The following is a 23156-nucleotide window of genomic DNA, read 5'->3' as shown; positions in this document are numbered from 1 at the left end:
CTTTTGCCTTCTTCTGAGGCTAAGTGTAACTTGCCCAAGGTCACTCATTTGGTTTTCATGTCCAAGCAGGGATTCGAATCCTGGTTAATTTCCTGAGGACTATGGTACATTGGAAGTTGAAGAAGATGATGTTAACCAAGGCACTAAGATAATGAAAATGTAATTCTAGTTTGGAATGTGTATATGTGGAAATTTTCAGTTTTTCCTTTTTCTATCCCTAAATTTAGTTCATCCTAAATTCAGTTCATCCTGAATTTTGTGAATTTTTCATCTGAAATCCTGAACAATGTGTATAATGTACACATTTTGGGAAGCAGCTTGCCTAATACAATGGATGCTGAATGCTGCTTTCACCAATATACTCAATTTGGGGGGGGGGGGTTCTATCATATGTTTCTTTGCACACATTTTTTGATTGGAGAAGACCATTGGAAAATGTATGAGTTTTGAATAATGAATGAATTTCATCTTGTATATTGGTTAGAAAGTACAAAAGTGGGGGAGTTTTCTTTAAAAGGGAAATCACACAATTTCTTTGCCATCCATAGTGTGTAAAACTATGCATGCAGAGAGGGAGACTGAGGAGAGAGGAAAAAGAGAACCAATGCTTTATAATATTTCTACTTCAAATTTCTTTTTTTTTTTTTTAAAAAAAAGAAAGATCTAATTATCTGATGCAAATTAGCACAGAAAACTAAGATTTGCAGATTCAAAAGTGAATTCTAAGAGGTTTCAAAAACTGAGATTCATTGTATCCTGAGTCTAAGCTAAAGATTGTGTTTGGAGAATTTAATTGATCTCCAAACATGTTAAAAAGTCTCTCACACACAAAAAACTTGATATATAGCCAGAAGTGGCTGTCAGTTTGCTCACAGCAGTAGAATTGGGCAGGGCATATTCAATATTTTGTATATCTGCTATTTTTAAATCATCACCAAACTCTTCTCCAGTGGGTTGACAACTAAACAGAGCCCTACTTACGTGCGTAAATAAAAGTGAAGCAACCAACCACAGTTCTTCTCTGTGTCTTACGTGCTCTCTTTGGCCCTCAGGAATGGATCCCAATAAAACCTTTCAAAAGTGATGTTTTATTGCGTTATTAAATCATACACTATTTAGCAAAACCAAACACACTGAGGGCATAACACACAAACACTCATTTTCTTCTAAGATAGCTATAGAGAAAGTTAGAGCAAGGTCTTCCTCTGTACAAATTCAGTCATCTGGCTAAAATTATAGCAGATTTAGTTCTTGTACTTCAACAGAAATTGAAATAAAAAATGGAAAGAAGTTTAAGTCATCTTCTATTTATTTATTTATGTTGTCCTTTCCACATCTGTATTTCTACATCTGTATTTCCCCTGCAATGCCCATGTAATACTTTGGCTAGAATGTATGTTTGACTGAAAATGGATTTTTTCCATTCCTTGTGTTTAGTAGGGAATGGAAAGAATATTTTTAATTTTTTTTTAAATGGACGAAAAGCCTATTTCTCAAGTGTCAGGACACCCTGTCAAGGAGAATCCTAGATAAAAGAGAATTTTTGTAGTGCAGGACTTATTCTGAGCAAAGTTCCCACAGGGTTTATTTCCCCAAGAAATAGTATTTTCTGCATAGAAAATGCTGTTTTTCCACAGAATAAGCCCCAAACATTAAAAATCATGCAGTTTTTGAAGACCTTCTCATAGTAGGAAATTACTGCTGCTTCAACTGAGAACAAAATTAGCAAAGAATTACATTTCTAGTACTTAATTGTTCACATTCACATTTGTACTGAAGTTGGGGTGGCACTTATGGAGCGCTGAAAAAGAGGAAATGCTAACACTAAAAAAGAAGGCAAAAGAGGATAGCTCTTTGCAAAATGCATATGCACATGGAGTTCAAAAGAAATACCACAGTTTCAATAGAAAGTGAATAGTACATCTCCCCATGATTCGAGAGACTGTGCCCTGTTTTAATTCTCAGGACTTTATTATACCAACCTGCTATCCTGCCACAGTCACACTAGTTTAAGAATGGAAGCATAGCAGTCTGGCATAATTTCTTATCACAGTTTTCCCCACAATAGCTCTTTGGTGATCCATGGCCATGTGATCAGTTTTCCAAATTGCCAAATGCTGCCTTTGGGAGGAAGCGGGGACGAGTGATCCCAGCTGCCAACTACTTCCCAAAGCCAGTTACTGTGTGAATCTGCACATAGTAGCCAGCTTCTGGAAGCTGTTGACAATGTGATCACTGCAAGAGAGAGAGGAGAGAGAAGCAGAATCATATACATTTGCACCACATGACCGCCTTGAGAAGCAGGAAATCCATGAAAGGGAGATATTACACAAAGGTAGTAAGGGAATAGCAATGACATTGATAGCCTGCTGACAAGTTTTGCCTGTCAATGAAAAGGTGCACTATAGTAATGAATGGAATGCAAGACAGTAGCAATGACTTCGTATGAAAAGTACCTGTCCAAGATGCTTTTATCCTGTTAAAATTCCACTTTTAGTCTCATGTGGTAAAGTCCTCAGTCTAGCTGCTAATCTTTGATGCTGAACTTCAGGTCTTTTTCTGCCCTTTCTTAATAGTTCTGTTATCTTCAAAACAGAATTGTGTATGATATAATTTCTGTGACAAATGGGAATGTGCATTTCCAACCATGAGAGATAGGATTTGCTCCAAGACCTCTTTTGCTGCCTGTTTCAGAGGGAGAGCTGCTTCCATGTGTATGAAATGGATAAATCTGAGCCTGAAAACATGAAAATCCAGGCATGTACCTACAGTGAAGGATCAGCCCCCTTTCCAAAACGTTCTTCAATGTCCTAGGACGTGTGGTAGGATGTAATATGTGATCTAAACAGGTTGGGTAAAGCAAATCGCAGGCTTGCGAAAGAACTAACTCAGCTCCAGTTTCCAAGTGAGTATATTTAGTCATGAATGAAGCACAGTGAAGATCAAAATAATCAGTTGTTCTTAAATGAATCAAAACATGAAATTAACTAATAAAGATTGTATGTACTGAGAACCTTAATCCAAAGTGACTACAGAAGTATGCAGGTGGGACACTACAGCGTGGAAGACACTAGTCTTGAATCTTCATCAGCTACTCCAAATCCAAGCAATGGACTTTTTGTGGAGAGTGGGAACTTCCATAGAGAGGGTGGGAAGCCAGACTGGCCATTCAGTTGTCAGAGATTACCTGATTGTGCACTCTCTAGGTTGAGATGTAGTGGGAACCTGTGATCCAGATATTTGGGACTCCATCTTGGCTACACTGACTAAGGGGCAAAACAGATGGCCCCTTTGTGGCAGCTTGCTGGTGGCATGGGGCATTTATTCACTGCACACTATAGGAGCTTTCTGCCATTTCTTTTTGCACCAGCAAACAGCCGGATTGAGGCCACAGTGTGTTGTTGCCACAGCCCTGATCTGGCAATCAAAGGAACAGCATCAAGCTGCCCCTTCAAGGCTGTCTGTTTCAGCCCTTAGTGTAATAAGAACTGCAGCTCAACAACCTTTGGAAAGTATGGCCTGTTACAGACTGCCAAAATAAAGCTGCTTCTGGTCTCTTTGCAGGTATGCTGTTTAAATGATGCATACATCCTAAGAATCCGGAAGCTGCACCAAAGCTGCGCTCCAGTGCTTAGGAATGGTGTGTGGCTTTGGCGCAACCTCCGGACTCTTAGGACCCATGCATCATTTAAACAGCATACTTCCAAAGGGACCCAAAGCAGCTTTATTTTGGCAGTCTGCAACAGGCCTATGAGTTGTCATCCCTTCTTTAAATTAGTGTTGCATGAAACTGGTAGAGGGATGCACCATGGGAGAAGAAGAGAAAATGTTAGCCTTGGTTGCACATTAATGCATATTTTAGTACCTATTGATGTCCTGGTTATATCTGGTCATGTTTCCTGGCCTGACATGTTGAAGAAGCATGGAAAGAAGAGACTGGTTTTGTTATGCCTTCAGATAGAGGATGGCCTGAAATAGAGTGTCCTGTAAACAGCCCTTCACGTAGAAGACTTTCCTTATAGTGTACAAGAATGACAAAAGTGTGATTTGTGTTCTGTGTGTAAAATGTTTTCCAAAGTATTAAGCCTGTCCAAAGAAAAGCAATGAAACTAAGGCATGCGCTGTTAAAATCCTCTTATTCTAGCAGGACTCAAGCATTATCTTTTTCTTTTCTTTTTCTTACTTGTACTCTTGTGCATCTGTAGTTATTCAATACTCCAAAATTAGAGGAAACAAAAGTCTCTTATTACTGTTGACCGTATGAATTAATGAGAACACAAATACAGATGGCATGAATGGATCAGAAATAGCAGCAGTGTATTCCTCCCCCACTAAGGCCATTTTAAGATTTATGGTGTTATATCATCCTTATTAGGAAAATATTTTATTTTTAAATATTACGAAGTTTCACTAAAGTTGTGCTTCTCTGTTCTTTATACATTCAGAAGAAATCACTGAGAACAAAGATACTTTGTTGGGTATATTAAACCTCTTTAATATATGCAGTCCAGAAGGGAATAGTCTGTCTCACTTATCTGCATATTTTGAGAGACATAAAAGGTTGTTCTTCTTTTAAAAGTCTAGATATAGAAATGATACATCTCAGTATAATATGATGACTGCCTCAGTCATTCTGCTGACAATGAGTGTATCTAGTGCAACTTAAAGTCTCAAAAGCTAAAACAAAATAGTAAGTAAATCAGCTATTACTAACAATTTATCACTGAGAGGCTTTTTGACTAATATTTGTGACCTTAGCACAGCTGCTTGAAAACCTGTTATTCATCAATCTCAAAAAAGTAGAGCACTTTTCACAGCCTCCTTGTAAGTTTAAAATTAGCTTCTTAACTCTCATTCTTCCTTATTTATGACACACTGATAAATGATATAAATTGTATTTGACTGATGACTCTTTCTGTTGTAGCTCTCTTTCTGAAGAAGTGGTAGTGGGGATAGGGGGCAGGAAAAGTAAAGTAAAGATCAGTTCCAGTCAGTTGTATTGGTGTCAGTCATAGATGATTTCAATTAGCAACTACTGTAAGGATACATAATATAAAATTTATGTAAGTTATGGAAAGGAGGGGACAGTAGGAAATGCAGGGATCCAGCTGCTTTGAGACTAACTCATTTACTTGAAAATGAACTTTTGCATATGCAGCTGCACTGACAGAGCTGACAGTACATAGCCAAGACAGTACATATAGTAGAGTTGCAAAAATTGCAACTCCAGCATTGCAAATCCAACATACCTGTGGTTGTACTGCCAACTGTGTCAGTTCATCTGAAGACATGGACTGATATCCATGAAAGCTAATGCTAAAATTAACCTTTTAGTCTGCAGTTCTATTCTTTCATCTCGCTTCACTTCTTTCCATTTTACAGTATGTTGAAACCGACTATCACTACTATCTGTTAGAAATGTGTATGCATGCGCATGCACACCGTATATTTTAAAAGCTTATTTTAAAAACGTTCATACCAGGCATTTGACAACATGGCACCTATATCCTGCTATATTGCTCTTTCAGAGAGGAAAAACAGAATCTTTGTAAAACCTCCAAAAGCAGTCTTTGACTGCTGCAGTGACTAAGGATGGCATCTCCCCCTGGATGCCTGTGGTGAGTTGGTAATGGGCTGGATGAGGGAAAACAAACTCAAGCTGAATCCAGAGAAAACGGAGGTACTCGCGATAGGAACTCCAAGTCCAGAGAAGGAAATTTGTCAACCTGTCCTAGACAGGGTCCCACTTCCCCTAAAGGACGAAGTCCGCAGTTTGTGAGTACTTCTGGACTCGTCCCTACAGTTGTCATCTCAAGTAGATGCGATGACCAGGAGTGCTTAGTATCAACTTCAGTTGATATGCCAACTGCATCCTACCTGAACCGAAAGGACCTTGAAGCAGTGGTACACCAACTGGTTATCTCTCGTCTTGATTTCTGCAATGCGCTCTGCATGGGGCTACCCTTGTACCAAGTTCGGAAGCTTCAACTGATTCAAAATATGGCAGCCAGATTGGTCACTGGTTCTTCCAGGTTTGACCACATAACCCTGTTTTAAAATCTCTTCACTGCCTGCTGATCAGCTTCCGGGCGCAGTACAAGGTGTTGATTATTACTTTTAAAGACCTACATGGCTTGGGCCTGAATTATTTGCAGGAACGCCTCTCCCTACACAATCCACCCCGCACTCTCAGAACTGCTGGGAAGCACTTGTTAGAACAACAAACAACCAGACTTGTATCAACTTCCCAATGAGCTTTCACTATAGCTGCTCCAAAATTGTGGAATGGTCTTCCAGAAGAGATCTGTCTCATTACCTCCTTGGAGGGATTGAAGAAGGCAATTAAGATGGATCTCTTCCAGCGAGCTTATCCACCTGACCTTCTATAAGAAATATTGTTTCCATCTCTTTGACTACTGGATAAATTTATTGTTTTCATTATGTTATGATAGGGTTAGTTTTTAATTGAAGTACTGTTGCTTTAATATTCTACTGATGTGTTTATATGTATTTTATTGGATTGTAATCTTGCCTCGATCCACCTGGGAGAGGCAGGGAATATAAATAAATAAATAAATAAATATTATTATTATTATATGGTTTGAAGGGATAAGAACTAACAATCATCTGCAAAGCAGTTATAGTAAAACATATTTTTAAAAAAATAATATTGAAATCTTCCATTCTTTGCTATGCAGAGGAATGGATCAAGGATTAGTGATCAGATCTTTCAATGAAAGCGAATGGTCATCAGGATATTCTTGGACAGTATACAAACATTTGGTTGTAATTGTAGTGGAGAATTATTTAACCAGTTGTTAATGCTTCATTCCCCTCCACCCCTATCTTTTATGTTCTTTTTTCTCATGCATATCTTGCTGGATGTATTTATAATGAGATGCCTGTCAGTATATATGTGAAATAATAATTTTGATCAGGGCTGAGTATCTTTAATTTACTAGATGTTGGTGGAATATTATTCCCTCCATATTATTCACCATTGGCCAGAATGTCTACGGTGGATGAAAACTGGAGTTCAACAATATGTCAGTATATATGTGAAAGGATAATTTTGATCAGGGCGGAGTATCTTTAAATTACTAGATGTTAGTGGAATATTATTCCCTCCATATTATTCACCATTGGCCAGGACGTCTACGGTTGATGAAAACTGGAGTTTAACAACATGGAGTGCCACTGCTTTCACCCTCTCCCTGATTTAGATTGCTTGTAAATATATAGATTTAATATTATTTGGCTGTGACATAAATCAGTTGTTTAGTAGGGAGAGAGATGTTATCTATAGGTCAGTAACAGGATTTGACAGGACACAAGAGAGGACAGATGTTGCACCACTTGAGAAAGCTTCATGTGAGCAACTTGCTCCAACAAGCTCAGCTGAGGCCTCTTGAATCATACTAACATTCTCAGTCTCCACTCTTTCTCCCACTCAAAGGGACAGATCTTTTGACTACAATTTCTGGGTCTCTCCAAAAGCTCATGTCTCATATGCTGCTTTCATCATTGTTCTGGCTTGAGGAACTGTGGACTTATTAGAGGATGGTGTGTTGTTCATGCTGCAGCTATGTGCGGAGCTTCCCAATGTTGAACCGGGTTGATGAGGGCTTCATATCCTTTGGGCTTTTCAAGTATCTAAGGGCAAAACAAACCACACCTTTCCTCTCCGGATTGGGGCTGTGACAACTGCATGCTGTGGCTCCGATCCGGCACTTTGCCAGTGCTAAAAAGAATGGCAAAAGGCCACTCCTTTTAGTGCTAGCAAAAAGGTGTCCTTGCTGTGGCAGTGGCTTTTCAATGATTCTTTGGCATGGCACAGCTCCTGGTAATTTAAACATTGATGCCTAACTCCTAATAGGAATACATTGTTGCACATTGTCACACAGCTACAACAGGCATGTTGCCTAATGATTGTATCAGTGTTTTTATTCATGAATCTTTTTAATATTTATTTCAGATTTTGGGACATTTGTTCACATGTGTCCGAGAGGAGATGAAGGCTACCAGATCTTGCATAATTCAGCTTTGGCTTGTAATCCTCCTTTTTCCTGTGTCTTATTCTATGGCCGTCACTGACAAAACAGGTATTTCATTATTTTCCTTCCCCACTTTTCTAAATCAAATACTGGAAGTGTGGTAAAGATATTCCAGAATGCTACAATTAGGCAAGGAGTATAGAGGCATGGAAGTCTTCTTTAGCTGTATGTACTCTGTGTGAGTTCAACACATTTTCTGAAGTGTGTTGTCATGAGTCTAATGAAGCTGAAGAAGCTAACTAAGGTTTCTAATCTGAAGAGCATTTAATTAAACTTCTCTATTAAAAGATGTTTCCACCCGAGGTATCTAAGAGCACTGTTTCCATTTCCTGTCCACTCACAGGCGTCTACATTTGGAATGAGCTTGTAATCATCTGCAGTTATGTTGTGCTGCCACTGATACTTCCTCATTTTCTTAAGTTACATATCCAAAAAGAACCCATCCCTGGGCTTGAAAACTGAGTGGAGTTATCAGTACAGTTTTATTTATTTGGTTCTGTGTGCCCTGCATCATGATCCTAACAATGTATGCGTAGGAATAAATCATACTCAAATGAATAGGATTTATTCCCAAATAGGTATTGCAGAATCATACACCATCACATTGTTTTCACATGAGCCAACATAAGATCATGAGCCACCACACCATCTGAATCTCAAAGCAGGGTGACTTAGTTCTTTGATGGGATATCAACAGGGAATACCAGGGATCTCTAAGAAAGGATCCTGCTTGAAGCACTGCCAGTTAGAGTTGCCTGTGTTGGGCATGATAGACAACTAGCCAGCCTCTGTAGTCCTGTGTTTGTAAGAGTGAAACTTTAAGATGTGATAAGCACACTAAGTACATTCAAATGGAATGAATGAGGCTGAGCTTCAGGTAAGCAAATATGCTTAGGGCCATTGTTATTTTTTCTCTACACTGGAATGTGGATACCTGGATAAGCATCTTAATACCGTGGATAAGATAAAATGTGATTCCTATGCAGGTAGGGGTAAATGAAAAAGAGTTGTTTGTGTTGATTTCTCCCTCTTATCCAGAAAAGTCCCTCAGCCACTTTTGAGAACAGACTTATGATAGCTGATATCATCTCTCATATCTTCAGAAATCAGTAGAATGTTTTCCTTGGTAGAATTCCATCCTATAGACCTAAAATTTTCCTAAGATTGGTCCTAGATAGCACTCACTAAGTTGTACCTGAGGGTGTCATTCTGTTAGCAAAACAGACACTTCTAGAGGAAAAAAGTTGTCCCTCATTCCCATGTGCATGTCCCTGATTTCTTGAAAGGGCTCCCCCAACCCTCCAGAGTAGAAGAAAAGAAAAAAACTTATTGCTCAAGTGGAGGTCCACTTTCCTAACATCCTACTTAGCCTTCCTGAAATATTCTGCAATGAGCCCTATAATAGGCTGTGTCATGTTGATTGACTGCCTACTAGAAGTGTAGAAGAGCAGCATATTGATTTACATATGGACAGTAGATTAATTTTTGAAGGTAAAGTAAAATGGTATAGATTTACACATTCTGCTACATGTCTCACATTCCTATGAAAATATGTGAGACAGATGGGTCATCATGCCTCAGTATTAAGGATTATTTTGAAACCAATAGAAGTGAAATCTTAAACAGTACCTCTAAGTAATAGTGGAATGCCAATAATAAGTATTAGGTGATAGCAAATGTGCTGAATGGTACTAAGCAAACTTTGCATTTTGTATTTTTTCTTAACTCTTAAGGCAGCACAAGCATCAGCATAATTGCTGATTTCAGTTCCTTGGGGAAGGGGAAAGTAAGCTGCCAAATGAACCAACCAGCTTCTTCTCTTGTATTTTTAAAATATGAAGTTACAAAATTCTGAAGGAAAAATAGTCTTCATAGTATGCTTCATTAGAGTTGGAAATAACAGTCACAGAATAGTCTCTGTTAAGGATCCTAGGTCATCCACAACTGTTCAAGTACATATTATTGTGCATATCAGAAGGAATACTGCCAACATTCATTAGCTTATTCTGACAATTTTGCCATTAGTGGTAGTCAGCATTCACCTGTTGTGTGTGTGTTGGGGGGGGGGGGGGGGAATGAAACCAGTCTTCTCAGTTCTGGTTTTTATTGGCAATGTATGCCTTCAAACATTTATAATCAAGGAAATACAAATTGGAGAGCATTCAGCTTTGAAAGACAATACATTTTAGTTCAGCATAAAACAATGACAGAAGTTTTTAAAAAACTGAGCTGGACATATCAATGTAGAGTTAAATCTATAAACACCTTCCTAAATACTCTTCTATACCATTGTTCACTGAACAGCATTTCATTTGAATTTTCTACTTCAAATCAAAATGAACATCCCCAGAGTCTGTGCTGGCTGGAGAAGATAGGAGATGAATCGATCTGGAGGACTCCTGTGTAGGGAATTACAACTTGAATATGATTCTGTATAGCTGAGTTTGCTACTCTGCTGAAGTCTAAGGCTTGAGACCCTTACAAATTGCACATTGTCATCTAACTGTATTGAATGACTTTAGGAAGATGTGGAATTTCATAGAAAGCTCCCAATTAACCTTGATTATTTAAAGTGACATATAGTGAAGTATGCAAGCAATTATTCATGCAAAGGGAAAAGAGAGATTACATGCACCAGCTATTATGAAGACAGAAGTAAGGTTCACTTTCTGCTCAGTGTCTTGAATAAGCCTGGGGAATGGTTTCATTTAATTAGCCAATACAGTATTGTATTAATTAAGGAAATGGCATGGCTGGGAAAATGTTGTAGAGTGGCAAATTATGTTGGTTGTGTTTGCATCAGCCTGATTTAATGCCTAGGCTTATGCCAACAGCCCTTTGGTTCACAGCAATGTTCCTCAGTTTCCACTGGTGCAGAACTGCTGGTATTAAAGCCATTTACTGGAGGGAACGTGCTTATTTCTAAAAATAAAATACAGCAAATAAAGAGAGGACTGAATTACAAGACTGAAGCTCAAGGAGTTGTCAACAGCCATGTGTTAAAGTCTAAATAGGCTAAAGATAACTTGTTTCTTGTAATTGTTTTATTCCTTAACATTTAAGGGATTATGCTTGTTTGGGAACACAATGTTTTCACAGCACTGAAAGGCTCTTTTTTGAAAGGTCCATAACAAGTATAAGTGATAATTTAGTCCTTTTAGGTGACAAAAAATTGGTTTTTTTTAAAAAAAAAAGTGATTTTTGCTACCCACATCAGCATCATTTTACAGTCTCAAACATATAAGGCTGCAGCCTTAGATGCATTTAACAGAGTAAATCCCATTGAAATGAGTGGGACTTAGTACCAAGAAAACATACATAAGACTGGACTGGAAACAGCATCATATGTTAAGCCCATATTATTCTTTTGTTGAGAAAAAGAGGATGTACTCACGAGCAATAAAATGCAGTTATGCTCCATTTTGAAACCTGCCTGAGGAATCCAGGATGAAGCCATGCTCTGAACCTAAACACTGGAGAAAAATAACCCCTGTTTTGCTCCAGTTGGAGCAGGAAAGTGCAAGCGTGCAGACTGTGTGCTGATTTGGAGACAAGGGAGGGAAGTGCTGCCTATAGGTGTTTTACCTTTTGTCACCAATCCATGAATTGATTGAACATGTGCATGAGTGGTTACCTGTACCACTGACCCATCACACACCCCATGAAGCAAAATGATGCCCAACATGGGGTGTCACCAACAATACAATGGATTTAACCATAACATTAATAATCTGGCCAGTCTAATAGAGGGGCATGGGAGAAGAAGGCATGTACGTGGGGACTCCATGATCTTGCTGTACAAATGTGTCACTGGGAACAATGATGTGCCATACGGGAAATTGATTGCTTGTGCAATCGAGTGGATGATCACATCGCCATTGTTCAGGGTGTCTAATGAGCTGGCACCTGGAAGGCAATTGATGGCTGTTAGCAGTGTTTCCATGCATTTGTGCTAATGTGTTTGGGGTAGAAGAGAAAAATATGGCAGTGCACAACTTGTACCCACAAATGCCCTGTGTTGGTGGGTCCATCCTTTTAGACAAAGGGATTGATGCAGACTTTCCATGGGTGCTTGGCCAATTGTAGGAGTCAGTGGTGCAGTCAGTGGGTTCTCTGTATGAATCAGGAAACCCTGGAGGTAAGCTGGCTTTCTCCCTGCATCTGCTCAAGCCTTAGATTGCAGCCCTATGCATACTACCCAACTGAATATTGTAGGATTGACTTAATCTTAAACCACGCATAAGATTGTGATATTTTTCATGACAAACTTTAACTGGTTCATGGACATTAACTGCATTGATTAATTTTATTTTAACTATGAGAATTCAGACGTTTTCAGGAGCAAAGACAAGAGCTCCCAGAGTAATGTCATTTGACAGCATTTTACATTTCTATACCGCTTAATACAGAATTCAGTAGTCTCTAAGCGGTTTACAACATGTAAGCTAATTGCCTCCAACAAGCTGGGTACTCATTTTAGTGACCAATAGAAGGATGCAAGGCTGAGTCAACCCTGGAGCCCTGGAATCAAACTCACAAACTTGTGGCTACAATACTGGCCACAGTACTGGCATTTAACCACTGCACCATCAGGGGCTCCTTTCCTTTGATGCAAATCATGTTCTTAATATATGAGTTTAAATTTATTTGAAGGATCTCCCCCCCCCCACAATTTCTACAGAAGTTTGCTAAACAAGTGATATTCAACTAGTTAATTGGTTAATAGTTCAACTAGACCTATAAGTGAGCCTTGCCATGACCAAAGATGGACTTCATCAGTAGTATCTCCACGTCTCATTTTTCTTAGAGTTGTTGTTTTTGAAAGTAGCAGAAAGGCAGAGAAAAACAGAAGGAGAGGGAGGAGGAGACAGAGAAGGAGGGAATATTAATAGATGCAGATTCTAAGCCCTGCATTACAAGCCACATCTGTCAGTTTTTTTCTTTTAAACAGCATGTATATATTATGAAAAGATGGTTAAAAATTTCTCCGTGTTGAGGTAAAGGTGGGTTCCAGTTCTGAAAAGATGGAAGATTATTATTCCAATCAAGCCATTAGAATGTCTAGGATGACAATGCTATTATTTTATTTTTATTTAAAAATATTACACACTGGAAATCTCACTCTACTAACATTTCATAAAATACTACAATCTATACTGTAGTAATTATCATGCAATATTTAAATCCATCTGCATTCCTAGAAGAGCACAATGAATAATTTTTCCAGTTACTTCAGCAGAGCTATTTATAAAGATGTAGTCACTTAAACTGAGAATTACTCAGTAGTATACTCAGACGCTGACTGTACACAAGTTGAAGTCTGCACATTCTATATCATTTAAAAGTTAATGTTCCCAGGACTTTCAATTACAACTTACACTCTATTTATGGTTCCGTGTCAGACATTGATCACTTGCATGGATGTAAAGTCTAGCCTGTGAGGTTGTAATCTGAAATATTTTGCTTGCAATACTAACTTAATTAATGGAATACCAAAATTTAATATGCTGTTTCTCCCTTCCAAGCTATGAAGCAGAGATGGAACTACTGATGTCCTTTAAAGCCAGGATGCATTAAGAGAGACGGCATGGCCATGTTGCTCTTTCCAACTGAGGTAGCTGCCCATGCTCTGATTTTCTTGGCGTTAGAAAGCAAAGAAAAAGTGCATTGCGTTAGTGGTGTCACTAGGATTGGCATCACCCAGTGTGGTGTGACTCCCCACATCGATCTCCTCCCATATCTCACCATACCGAATCTTTAATAATGTTTTTTGTATTGATATTACTCATAAATCCTAATTCCCATATATCACTGAATATAATGGCAATTGTTGTGACATAAACAACTAGCAAAATTAAAATCATACCTTTAAATTACAATATCATACACACAGCCTAAATGTATTTACAGGTACATAGGTTCATGTGGTTAAAATGAAAATTTGTTAAGATAGATGTTTTTAAAGCCAATTTTAAAAGAATAACTTTTTTAATTTTTCCCCTTTTTTAAAAAACTGGGGCCTCTCCTCTCCTTTCTCATCCCACTGAGCCTCACCCCACCATCACACCATCTCTTCTGCTGAGCTTCAGCATTATAAAGCGACACAGGCAAACACCATAGCGTGTTTCTGCCAAAAGGGCACCTAGTGTAGGCCACATCCCCACATCTCCTAGTGATGCCCCTGCATTACATTTATTAAGTTGTACTTTCTTTCTCTCTATTTGGTGCTTCATGTCCTGGGAAAATATGCATATAGCGAATTTTTCTATCAAAAAGAGACAGAGAGTTGGGTTAGCCTTCCTCTGTAGCCATTTTTCAGCAAGTGGAATAAGTGTGTGTGTGTGGCGGGGGGGGGTGTTAAGAATTATTTTTTTCTTTCCTTAAGGCCTCTGATTGCTGAAGCTTAGAAATATGTATATTTAAAACATGTAAAAGGAGCACTTACTCCTTTTCTGGAATGTTGAATGTTCTAACAGATTATTTAAAAAAGAGCTCCATGTTGGCTACAGTCTTGTTTGGGATAGACCTAGAGTTGCTAGGATTTTTCCTCATTCACAAATCATCCCCATCCTTATTGTAATAATGCAACTAATAACCACCAGATCCTTTGGGTAGGGCGAAATAAGAGCAAGAACAGCAGGGCAATAGAGTGATGAACAGGAACTCTTATATATGATTTGTGCCATTCCCCCTGAAATTTGGATAAGGAAAAACTGGAGCAAGTGTGAACCACCCCATTTTAAACCAGTTTTCAAAATGATTCAAAATGGTGTGAATGAGGCCTTGGAGAGAAAGAGAGGGTAGGAAGAAGGAGAAAAAGGAGGACTGTAGCTGGAAGAAGTAGAATAGAAAAAGAAAGTGTGTGTGTGTGTGTGTGTGTGTGTGTGTGATAGAGAGAGAGAGAGAGAGAGAGAGAGAGAGAGAGAGAAGGAAGAAGATAAATGCAGCCAGGAGAATTAGAGAGACGGAGAAAGAGGAACAAAAGGGAGATGGATTAGGGTAGGATGGGGAGGATTAGTGCAAGCAGGAGATGGTGGAGTAGGACCAAGAAAAAAGAGAAGTTGGACCGGAGCAGATGGGCAGGACAGAGTGTGTGCTCCGGCCAGAAGTGGGTCCAAACTCTGCCGAATGCACAGCCTGCTCCCAATGTGGGTTATGCCTGAAGAAGAAGAGCCCTCCCTCCAGTCCATCTGCCTTGGTCCAAGCCTCAGAGGGAGAGAAGAATGCTGGACCTGATCCCCTCCCCTCACCATTCCCTTCTCCTTTTGTGTCGTGTCTTTTTAGATTGTAAACCTGAGGGCAGGGAACCGTCTATTATCCCCTCTGTTGTAAGCCGTCTGGATTCCCAGTGATTGGGCGGCATATAAATAAATCCTATTATTGTTGTTGTTGTTGTTATTATTATTATTATTATTATTATTATTAGGGCTGACCAGCGCTTTCAGGAGCCAGATTGTCACAGCTCCTTTTTTGCTCTGAGTCTAGTCCAAAGGACCAAAGCACGGTCTCGGCACATCTTCCAGCCACTTTGGAGGCATGCTTCCAAAGTGACCAGAAGCTGCCTCTTTCTGCTCATGTGTTTTGCCCCATAGAGAAGGAACAGATTGGAGAAGGGGAGAAAAAGAAAGAAAGAGATAGAGGGGCCTGAGACAGAGCCTTCTTAATGGCAGTTCCATCAAATGGAATCCCTTCCATGGGAGGCTAAGGTGCTTCCTTTCTTGCTCTCCTTTTGCCACCAGGCAAAGGCCTTTTGTTTAAGTAGGCTTTTAATATGTAATTGCTCACAGAGAGGCTGCTTTTTAGGCAATGCCCTTTATTTTTTAACTTTTCCATGGCTTTTAAATTATGTTATTCTACTTTAATGTGATGGTTTTTTAAAATGTTATTGTTTGGTGTTAAAATGTTATTGTTAGGTTTTTGTGAGCCACCTTGGGCCCCACTTTGTGAGAGAGGTGAGATACAAATCAAATGAATGAATACATAAATAAGAGTTGTGTGAGTGAGAAGAAGAGGAGAAAGAAAAAGAGGGACTAGAGGATGAAGGAGAAAGTGAGGTCCAAAACACACTGCAGAAACAATCCAGTTTGAGACTGAAAAAGTGCCCTGGCTCAATGCTAGGGTACCCTGGGAGCTGTAGTTTTGTGAGACAATTAGCCTTCTCTGTCAGAGAGCTCTGGTGCCACAATAAACTACAAGTCCCAGGATTCCCTAGCACTGAGCCAGAGCAGTTAAAGTGGTCTCAAACTGGATTGTTTCTGCAGTGTGTTTTGGACTTGAGTGTAGCAGGAGTTGTGGAATAGGTTGAGGTGGAGTGGGGGAGAAGGAGGAAGAGGATGGATGTGAGAGAAAGAAAGGAAGGAAGAGCCATTTAACCGGGATCTGGCAGGGGCAGGAGAAAGAGAACAGGCAAAAAGAAGTGAAATCAAGAATTTATTTCCGTATCTTAATAGAGATGAAGAAGAGAGACATTCATTCAGTGCTTAGTGATGCAGCCCACACAAATCTCTAACCCGGAAGGACAACTGTGCTACAGCTACACCCATGTAGGGTAAGGTGAAAAAGATAAGCACAGCAAAGGGAAAGTTAATCACATATGAAAAACCACCAAACATGAATCTTGGTTGTGAATTCAGCAACTTCTGAAGCAGCCCAGCATTTTCCTATGCTGACCGTAAACTCCCTCTGACCGTGGTCTTGTCTGTGGTTTCAGAAACTTTAAAGGGGAAGGAGGAAGTGCAGAGGTTACCAGATAGGCCCATAGATAGTCTGCAGTATCTACTTTTAAATAGCCTGCAGCAGTGAGGGATAGCAGCTTACTATAATTTTCCTTTCAAGACAGCTCTCATTAGATTCTCCCAAGGGAGAGGATTTTCTTCTTACTGGGGATGATGGTAAGTTTTGCACATTTCCCTGTGAGTCTTCACATTTTAGGACTTTAAAGAGGAAATTTTGTTGCACAAAACACTATTTTGTGCATAAATGAAAAGTTCACACGTGTTAAATCTTGTGGTAGCTGACAACTGTTTAAAGGGGTGTCTTTTTGTGTTACTTTGCCTGCTTTCATTGAGTATAAGAATATTCACAACTTTTCTTTACATCCTTATCATCCATATGTAACAGTCTGGGTGTTAAGATGTTTGTGGGAGCTTCGTCTCTTGATCTAGGCATGATTGCCGGCATGTTTGTTGTCAGTACAAGGAAGGCTTGGTGACATTCTCACTACACAAGTGTATAGCATCATTATTCTACTTTAACTGTCATGGTTCCATGCTAAGGAATCCTGGTGCTTTGACGTTTGGTCAGAGGCACTAGAGGAGCTGTCTGACAATCCTTTATGCCCTTCCCTAAGCTGCCATTCCCAGGATAATATTGGATGGAACCATAACAAGTAAAGTGGAATAATAGTGCTATAACTGTGTAGTGTAAATGAGCTCCAAGTCAGACCCTTCGGTTGCCCTTCCACTGCCAGGCAAAGACATTTGCCTTTTAAGCTAAATTGTTTCTGAATAAGGTTTCAAATGGCTGATTCTCTCATTAGCACTGTGCTTTTAATTGCTCTTTTGTTGTTGTTGTGTGCTTTCAGGTTGTTTCTAAAGCAAACCTATCATGAGTTTTTGTTGGCTTGATTTGTTGAAAGGGGGTTTGCCATTGCCTTCCTTTGAGGCTGAGAGCATGTGACTCACCCAGTGGGTTTCATGACCAAGTGGGAAACCAAACCCTGACCTCCAGAGTCGGAGTCCAATACTCAGAACACTGTGCCACACTGAACGTCAATTGCTCTTTTAACCCATTGTTATTTTTTAATTGGATTTGTTTTAATTTTATTGTTAGCTGCTTTGGGTGCCATTTTAGGGAAGAAAAGTGGGTTATAATTTTAATTAAAAATCAGCCTCAAAGAAGGCCATGATGCAGAAGGCAGAGAGTTATCTGATGGATATTTAACAACAGCTGAACTGATACATGGATAAAAGAAGTGATAGTTGCATTATCTCTCTAGTTCACTGGCAGTTTTAATTGTCAGTGCAAGGATATTTGATCTTTAATAAAGAAGGTTTTGCACTGCTTCAGATCCTATTGGAATATAACTCCAATCCATCGTGGCCAGGATTGATGCAACTTGAGTCCAACAAGGATGAGCAAAACTTCCTCATCCTGGTCTTAGAAAGGGTTTACATAGAGCATTAAGAGGAAATTCCTTAAATAAATAGAATCACATACTTTTTTTGCTCGATAACAAGAAGAAAGAATGGCCTAAGGGACAGGCAGCTTTTTAAAAAGAAACTTAAATACATCCCTGGAACAGTGAAAAGACTTTTCTAATTCTGCATTTCCTCTTCATAAAGATTGGGTCGTGTCTGAAAAGTGCTTCTTATTATTGTGTGAATACAATTAGAAGAAGTATGAATATTTATTTTCACCCTGAGCCTATAGTCAATATCTGGGATATGCTTTGGTTTGACATTACTTTATTACTTAATCTGGGCTATAATGTAATTGTATAAATCATAGTAATTTTGCTCAGTTTTGCATATTTATAGGTGTAGCAGTCTGCATTAAACCTGTTCATAAGTAATGAATGCTTTATTTAAGTGACACCTTTTAGCTGTAAAAATTGGTGATTACTTGCAATTAGTAATGTATATTACTGTTTTACTGGGTGGACTGTTTTGCATGGTTGCCAAAAAAGAGATACATTTATGGAGAGAAATATTGCACTGAAATAACTTGCACTGTTTCAGCAATATGTAATGAACAAGAAGCATGTGATACAGTATTTTCTGTGCAGTTCCGTGGGCTTGAAACTCCTTAAATGCATTCCCAGCCTACTTCCATGGTATGCCTTCTCCCTTTGCACCTTATGACACTTTGGAAAGCCCCTGCTTACTTGTTTCTGGAAATCTGTCTTAGAGGTTTCACATTTTAAATTCAATACAGGTTCCATCTGCACTAAATGAGTAGGCTAGTAGTTGACTCAAATGCCTAACACATGGTCACTCCTTCAAGCAATATCTTGGGCACTGAAAATTGCTGCCTGTATGTAATTTCAGCCAGTATGGGTTGGCCCATGTTCAGACAAAACAAGGAATTTGTCTGCTGAATTAAAATATATTGGGTTAGTGTAATTCCAGCCGTAAGTCACACTAAACCTATTGAAATCAATGGGTCTAAATATGACGAAACCTGAATCCAATCCATGGCTTCTTAAGCATTTCTTCCTATGCCTTGAGCCTCTTATTTTTCTCACAGGAACAGAATTATATGTGAAAGCAAAGATGATGCAGCTGAAGACATTTCATTATCCCCAAATGCATTTGTAGTTTTGGAAATCACAATCACAGAGACTGTGGCTGTTACATCAAAGTTGCATATGTGATGCAACAATGCGTTGAAAATGGGGAGATCGGGAATGCTGTTGTGCAGCCTTGAGAGAAACAGAAGCATGAACTAACACTAAAAAGAAATATATAGGCTGGTGTTGTACATCTTTACTTGGAAGCAAGTTTACTCTGGTTGCATCTGGACTGCAGTTTCACACTACTTTAACTACCATTACTTAATGCTATGGATTTTGGGGACTTGTAGTTTGTTGTGGGAGCTCTCTGACAGAGAAGATTAAATGTTTCACAAAAGTACAGTTCCTAGAATTTCATAGTATTGAGCTATGGCAGTTAAAGTGATGCCAAATTTAATTATTTCTGCAGTGCAGATGCATCCTCTGTTCAATCAGGCTTTCTGTGCTTCCATAAAATGTGCTTATGAGTCTGACCCCTTAAAGATTTGGGTAAGTATTCAGGATAAGTGTCCCCAGCTTGGACTTGTGTTCTTGTTCAAATAGAATATTAGAATTAAGGTCTTTGAAGATTAGTATGTAGAGGATTTAGATAGGAATGTTTTATTCTGGTAGAACTTTGATAATTAGATTCATGAAATCCTTCCATGTATCATATTTTATTCAGTTAATCATTTAACAAAGTCAGTTCATACTGGACTCTGGGCATCATATAACAAATGTAGGAACATAGCTTATTTGATGGGGAAGTGGTAACATATTTTTTAAGCAATCACTTCAGTAAAGCTGATTAACTTGCAGAAGTCTTTGAAGAATAACATTTATGATCTCATTATTTAACTTTGTTCCAAAATCACTGTCCTCAGAGCAAATAACATTTGTCCTTTGACTTGGTAATCATAGGATTTTCTTCATGCTTTTGCATAAGTTTAACATTTTGGCAAATTACAATTTTAATAATAAAATGTACATTTAACACAAATATAAACATGGTCACAAACAAAAGCTACAATACAATGTTTTATTATATTTTAATGGAAAAATAATTTTTTTCACACAGAATTAAATGCCACCTAATCCTTTTGATTTTAGTAGGAAAGTAAAATCTCTACTTAACTATCCTCTACTAGAACAAAAAGTTTCAACATTTGTTTGGTTCATGATGTTATTATTTGTGCAGGTAAATTATGTGAATTACAACCACTTCCACTCATGTAATGGGACTTCCCCATGCTTTCTTCCATCCTTCACCTCCATGTGCCTCTTACCACTTCTCTGGTACGCCACACCAACCATCCAGAACAGATTTGACGGCGCATGGGGGCTCTAGGGTCTTGTCTGCACAGGCCCAAAAGCTCATTCCCCCTTCCCCCATTATGGTGTTATCCTATTTGGATAACGTATATCCCAAACCTTGGTCCTTGTGCAAGCAACCTGGACAATGACTGGCATATTCTGCGCCAGAGCTGGGGTAAAACAGCCTTAAACCACATTTTAAAAACTTACCTTTTGCTCCGGATCTTCTAGGAAGATCCAGAGTCCTCCATTCTTGCATCACAGTGACTGTTTGCATGGGCATCCCGCTGAGCTGCCTGGTGCATCCACCGACACCACAGATAACTCATTCTGTCAGAACAAAGCACTACTTGTGACCCTTCTCTGCTGGGCTCTACGGTGCTGCCAGCACCTATAACTGTGTAAGGTGCTGAAGAAATACTCAGAGACTCCAAATACAGAGCTTTACTACATACAGCACTATATACATGACAACAGTTCTCCAATCTACCATCCACTAATAACAATAACACATACTGTCTGTCATGCCTCCAGAGCATCTTTGATGCTCTTGAGACATATATTTAGTTAAGATTATATTGGCGCGTTACAGACCGCCGGATTGCGGCAGTCTGGCTCCACCTCCGCTTTCAGCGTCCGGGAGCCACAGTGGCCAATCGTGCTCCTTCCTGGGCCCTGGAAGAGATGCCCCGAAGCGCTAGTCACGCACTCGCGGAGTCACTTCTGGGGCGCAACGTGCGGACACACAGCGTCCGCTACGTCAATATGGCAGTGGCCGTGTGGAACGGCCGCTGCCATTTGTCACGGACTCTGTCCGTGATAGGGCTAGGGGCGTCTGGAAGAGACGCCCCCTTTTCAAACTAATGGCGATCTGTAACCCGCCATTAGCTTTTCTATGTATTAGTTTAGAAGGTGAAATAGAGATCTACAGCTTTAAGAAAGACAAGGATTGTGGGAAATCCCAGGGTCTTAAATTGTCTCCCTCTAGCTAGTTTCAGTTGTGTAGTAAGATTTCGGCCAAGTCAGACCTGAAGAGAGTATTTTCCTTTGACAAAGATAAGTCCACAAAAGAAGAAAGATAGTCCTCAGAAGAAGAAAGAAAGTCCACAGAAGAAGAAAGCTAGAACCCACCAAGAAGAGAGAACAAGGTATTTAGGAAGGACTATTGAGAAAAAGGAGATCAGTTTTATGTTTTGTGTTTATAACCAGTAAAGCTTTTGAAAACTTAAGAAATTTGTGGACGAGTCTTTTGTTCTGGCTGTGTTCCCGAGAGCCAAAGGCCTTACTACACCCAAAGTCCATAGCATCGCTCTTGGGACAAACACTGTCCATAGGTCACACCAATATTTATACATATTGTCCATGGCATGATCTCACACAGGTGTCTGCAGTTGTCCACTGGCATCAGCCTCTTGCATCATGACTGTTCAGTCATCCTGGGTGTGTTTTCCAAGTGGCAGGACAATGACACTCACATCAGTCACCATGGTGCAACCTTTCCAGGTGTGGCTTCATCCAACCTCCTCAACCACCTGCTATATTATATCCTGTGAAATTCTAGTCCTGGTAAAGTACATCACTGACCCGTTCTGAAGTCAGAATGAGGTTTCCAGCATGTGATCGCCCCTGGCACCTCAGTCTGATCTCAGAAGTGAGTGACCCATGGTGGCAGTAGAGACACCAAGCAGCATACCCATACACACCCCTTGGCAGTGCAGCAACAGAGGGCCAGGTAGTGGGTAGAGATTGGGACAGCTATGAGACCAGGATACATCAGGCTGCCCATGGAGTATCCTGGCACGTACAGACAGGGACTACAGGAATGGGAAAACCAATATTTCAGTGGTTTCTAAGCCACAGGAAGATGGCCAGCATTGGGTGCGGCTTCTCACTTTCTCTAATTGACTCATGTTGTAGTTCAACTTCTCATTGCAATATTAAGAAAACACCCCAGATATTATCATTTAATCCAGAGGTGAGCAACTGTCACTGGACTGGAAGCCACTCTTCAGGTTGGCCAAATGCTTAAGGGCTGCACTGTTCTATTTTTATTTCTTTTGATTTGCTTTCAGGATTTTTCTTTTAGTTAAACTTAATAATATATAAACATTATCTGCATAGCTGCAAAACTGATTAAAAATTAAAAAATTAAAAATGCTTCACTCGTATCCTAAAGTATCCTTCTTCAGACCCTTCACAGTACAAGGCTCCTGTTCCAGGTGTACTCAAACCCCACTTATTGTTACCTCTCATATTTTTACTAGGGTGTCCCCAGTGCAGTAGCTTCTGTATGCTTTTGTGACTTTTGAAGCATGGAGGAGGACTCAGATTTGTAATTTGGGAAAAATACATTAAAAAGGAAGAAAGAAACTCCAAACATCTAACTAGCAAGTGATTCCTGGGACCTATGACATGTTGTGAGTAGATGAGCCGCAGAGAATATAGCTGAAACAGCAAACTGGAAGAAAGAAAAGGCAAAACTGGGGGATCTGCCCTTCTTGAATCCATAGCTGTTT

The 23156-nt window shown here is 39.5% G+C and overlaps 1 protein-coding gene across 2 annotated transcripts in view; it reads left to right on the top strand.

Annotated features, from left to right (window-relative positions):
- Positions 1 to 23156, top strand: part of LOC121918882 (collagen alpha-1(XIX) chain-like) — a 134787-nt gene that overhangs the window by 5455 nt on the left and 106176 nt on the right. For both annotated transcript variants that reach the window (XM_042444900.1, XM_042444899.1), the window contains exon 2: positions 7976 to 8102. In XM_042444900.1, coding sequence (XP_042300834.1) covers positions 8012 to 8102 — 91 coding nt within the window. In that variant the 5' untranslated portion in view covers positions 7976 to 8011. The remainder of the gene's footprint in view (positions 1 to 7975; positions 8103 to 23156) is intronic.

Source organism: Sceloporus undulatus, chromosome 1, assembly GCF_019175285.1.
Source record: "Sceloporus undulatus isolate JIND9_A2432 ecotype Alabama chromosome 1, SceUnd_v1.1, whole genome shotgun sequence".
In the NCBI taxonomy this organism is placed as follows: Eukaryota; Metazoa; Chordata; class Lepidosauria; order Squamata; family Phrynosomatidae; genus Sceloporus; species Sceloporus undulatus.
This window is presented reverse-complemented; position numbering and strand designations above follow the sequence as displayed.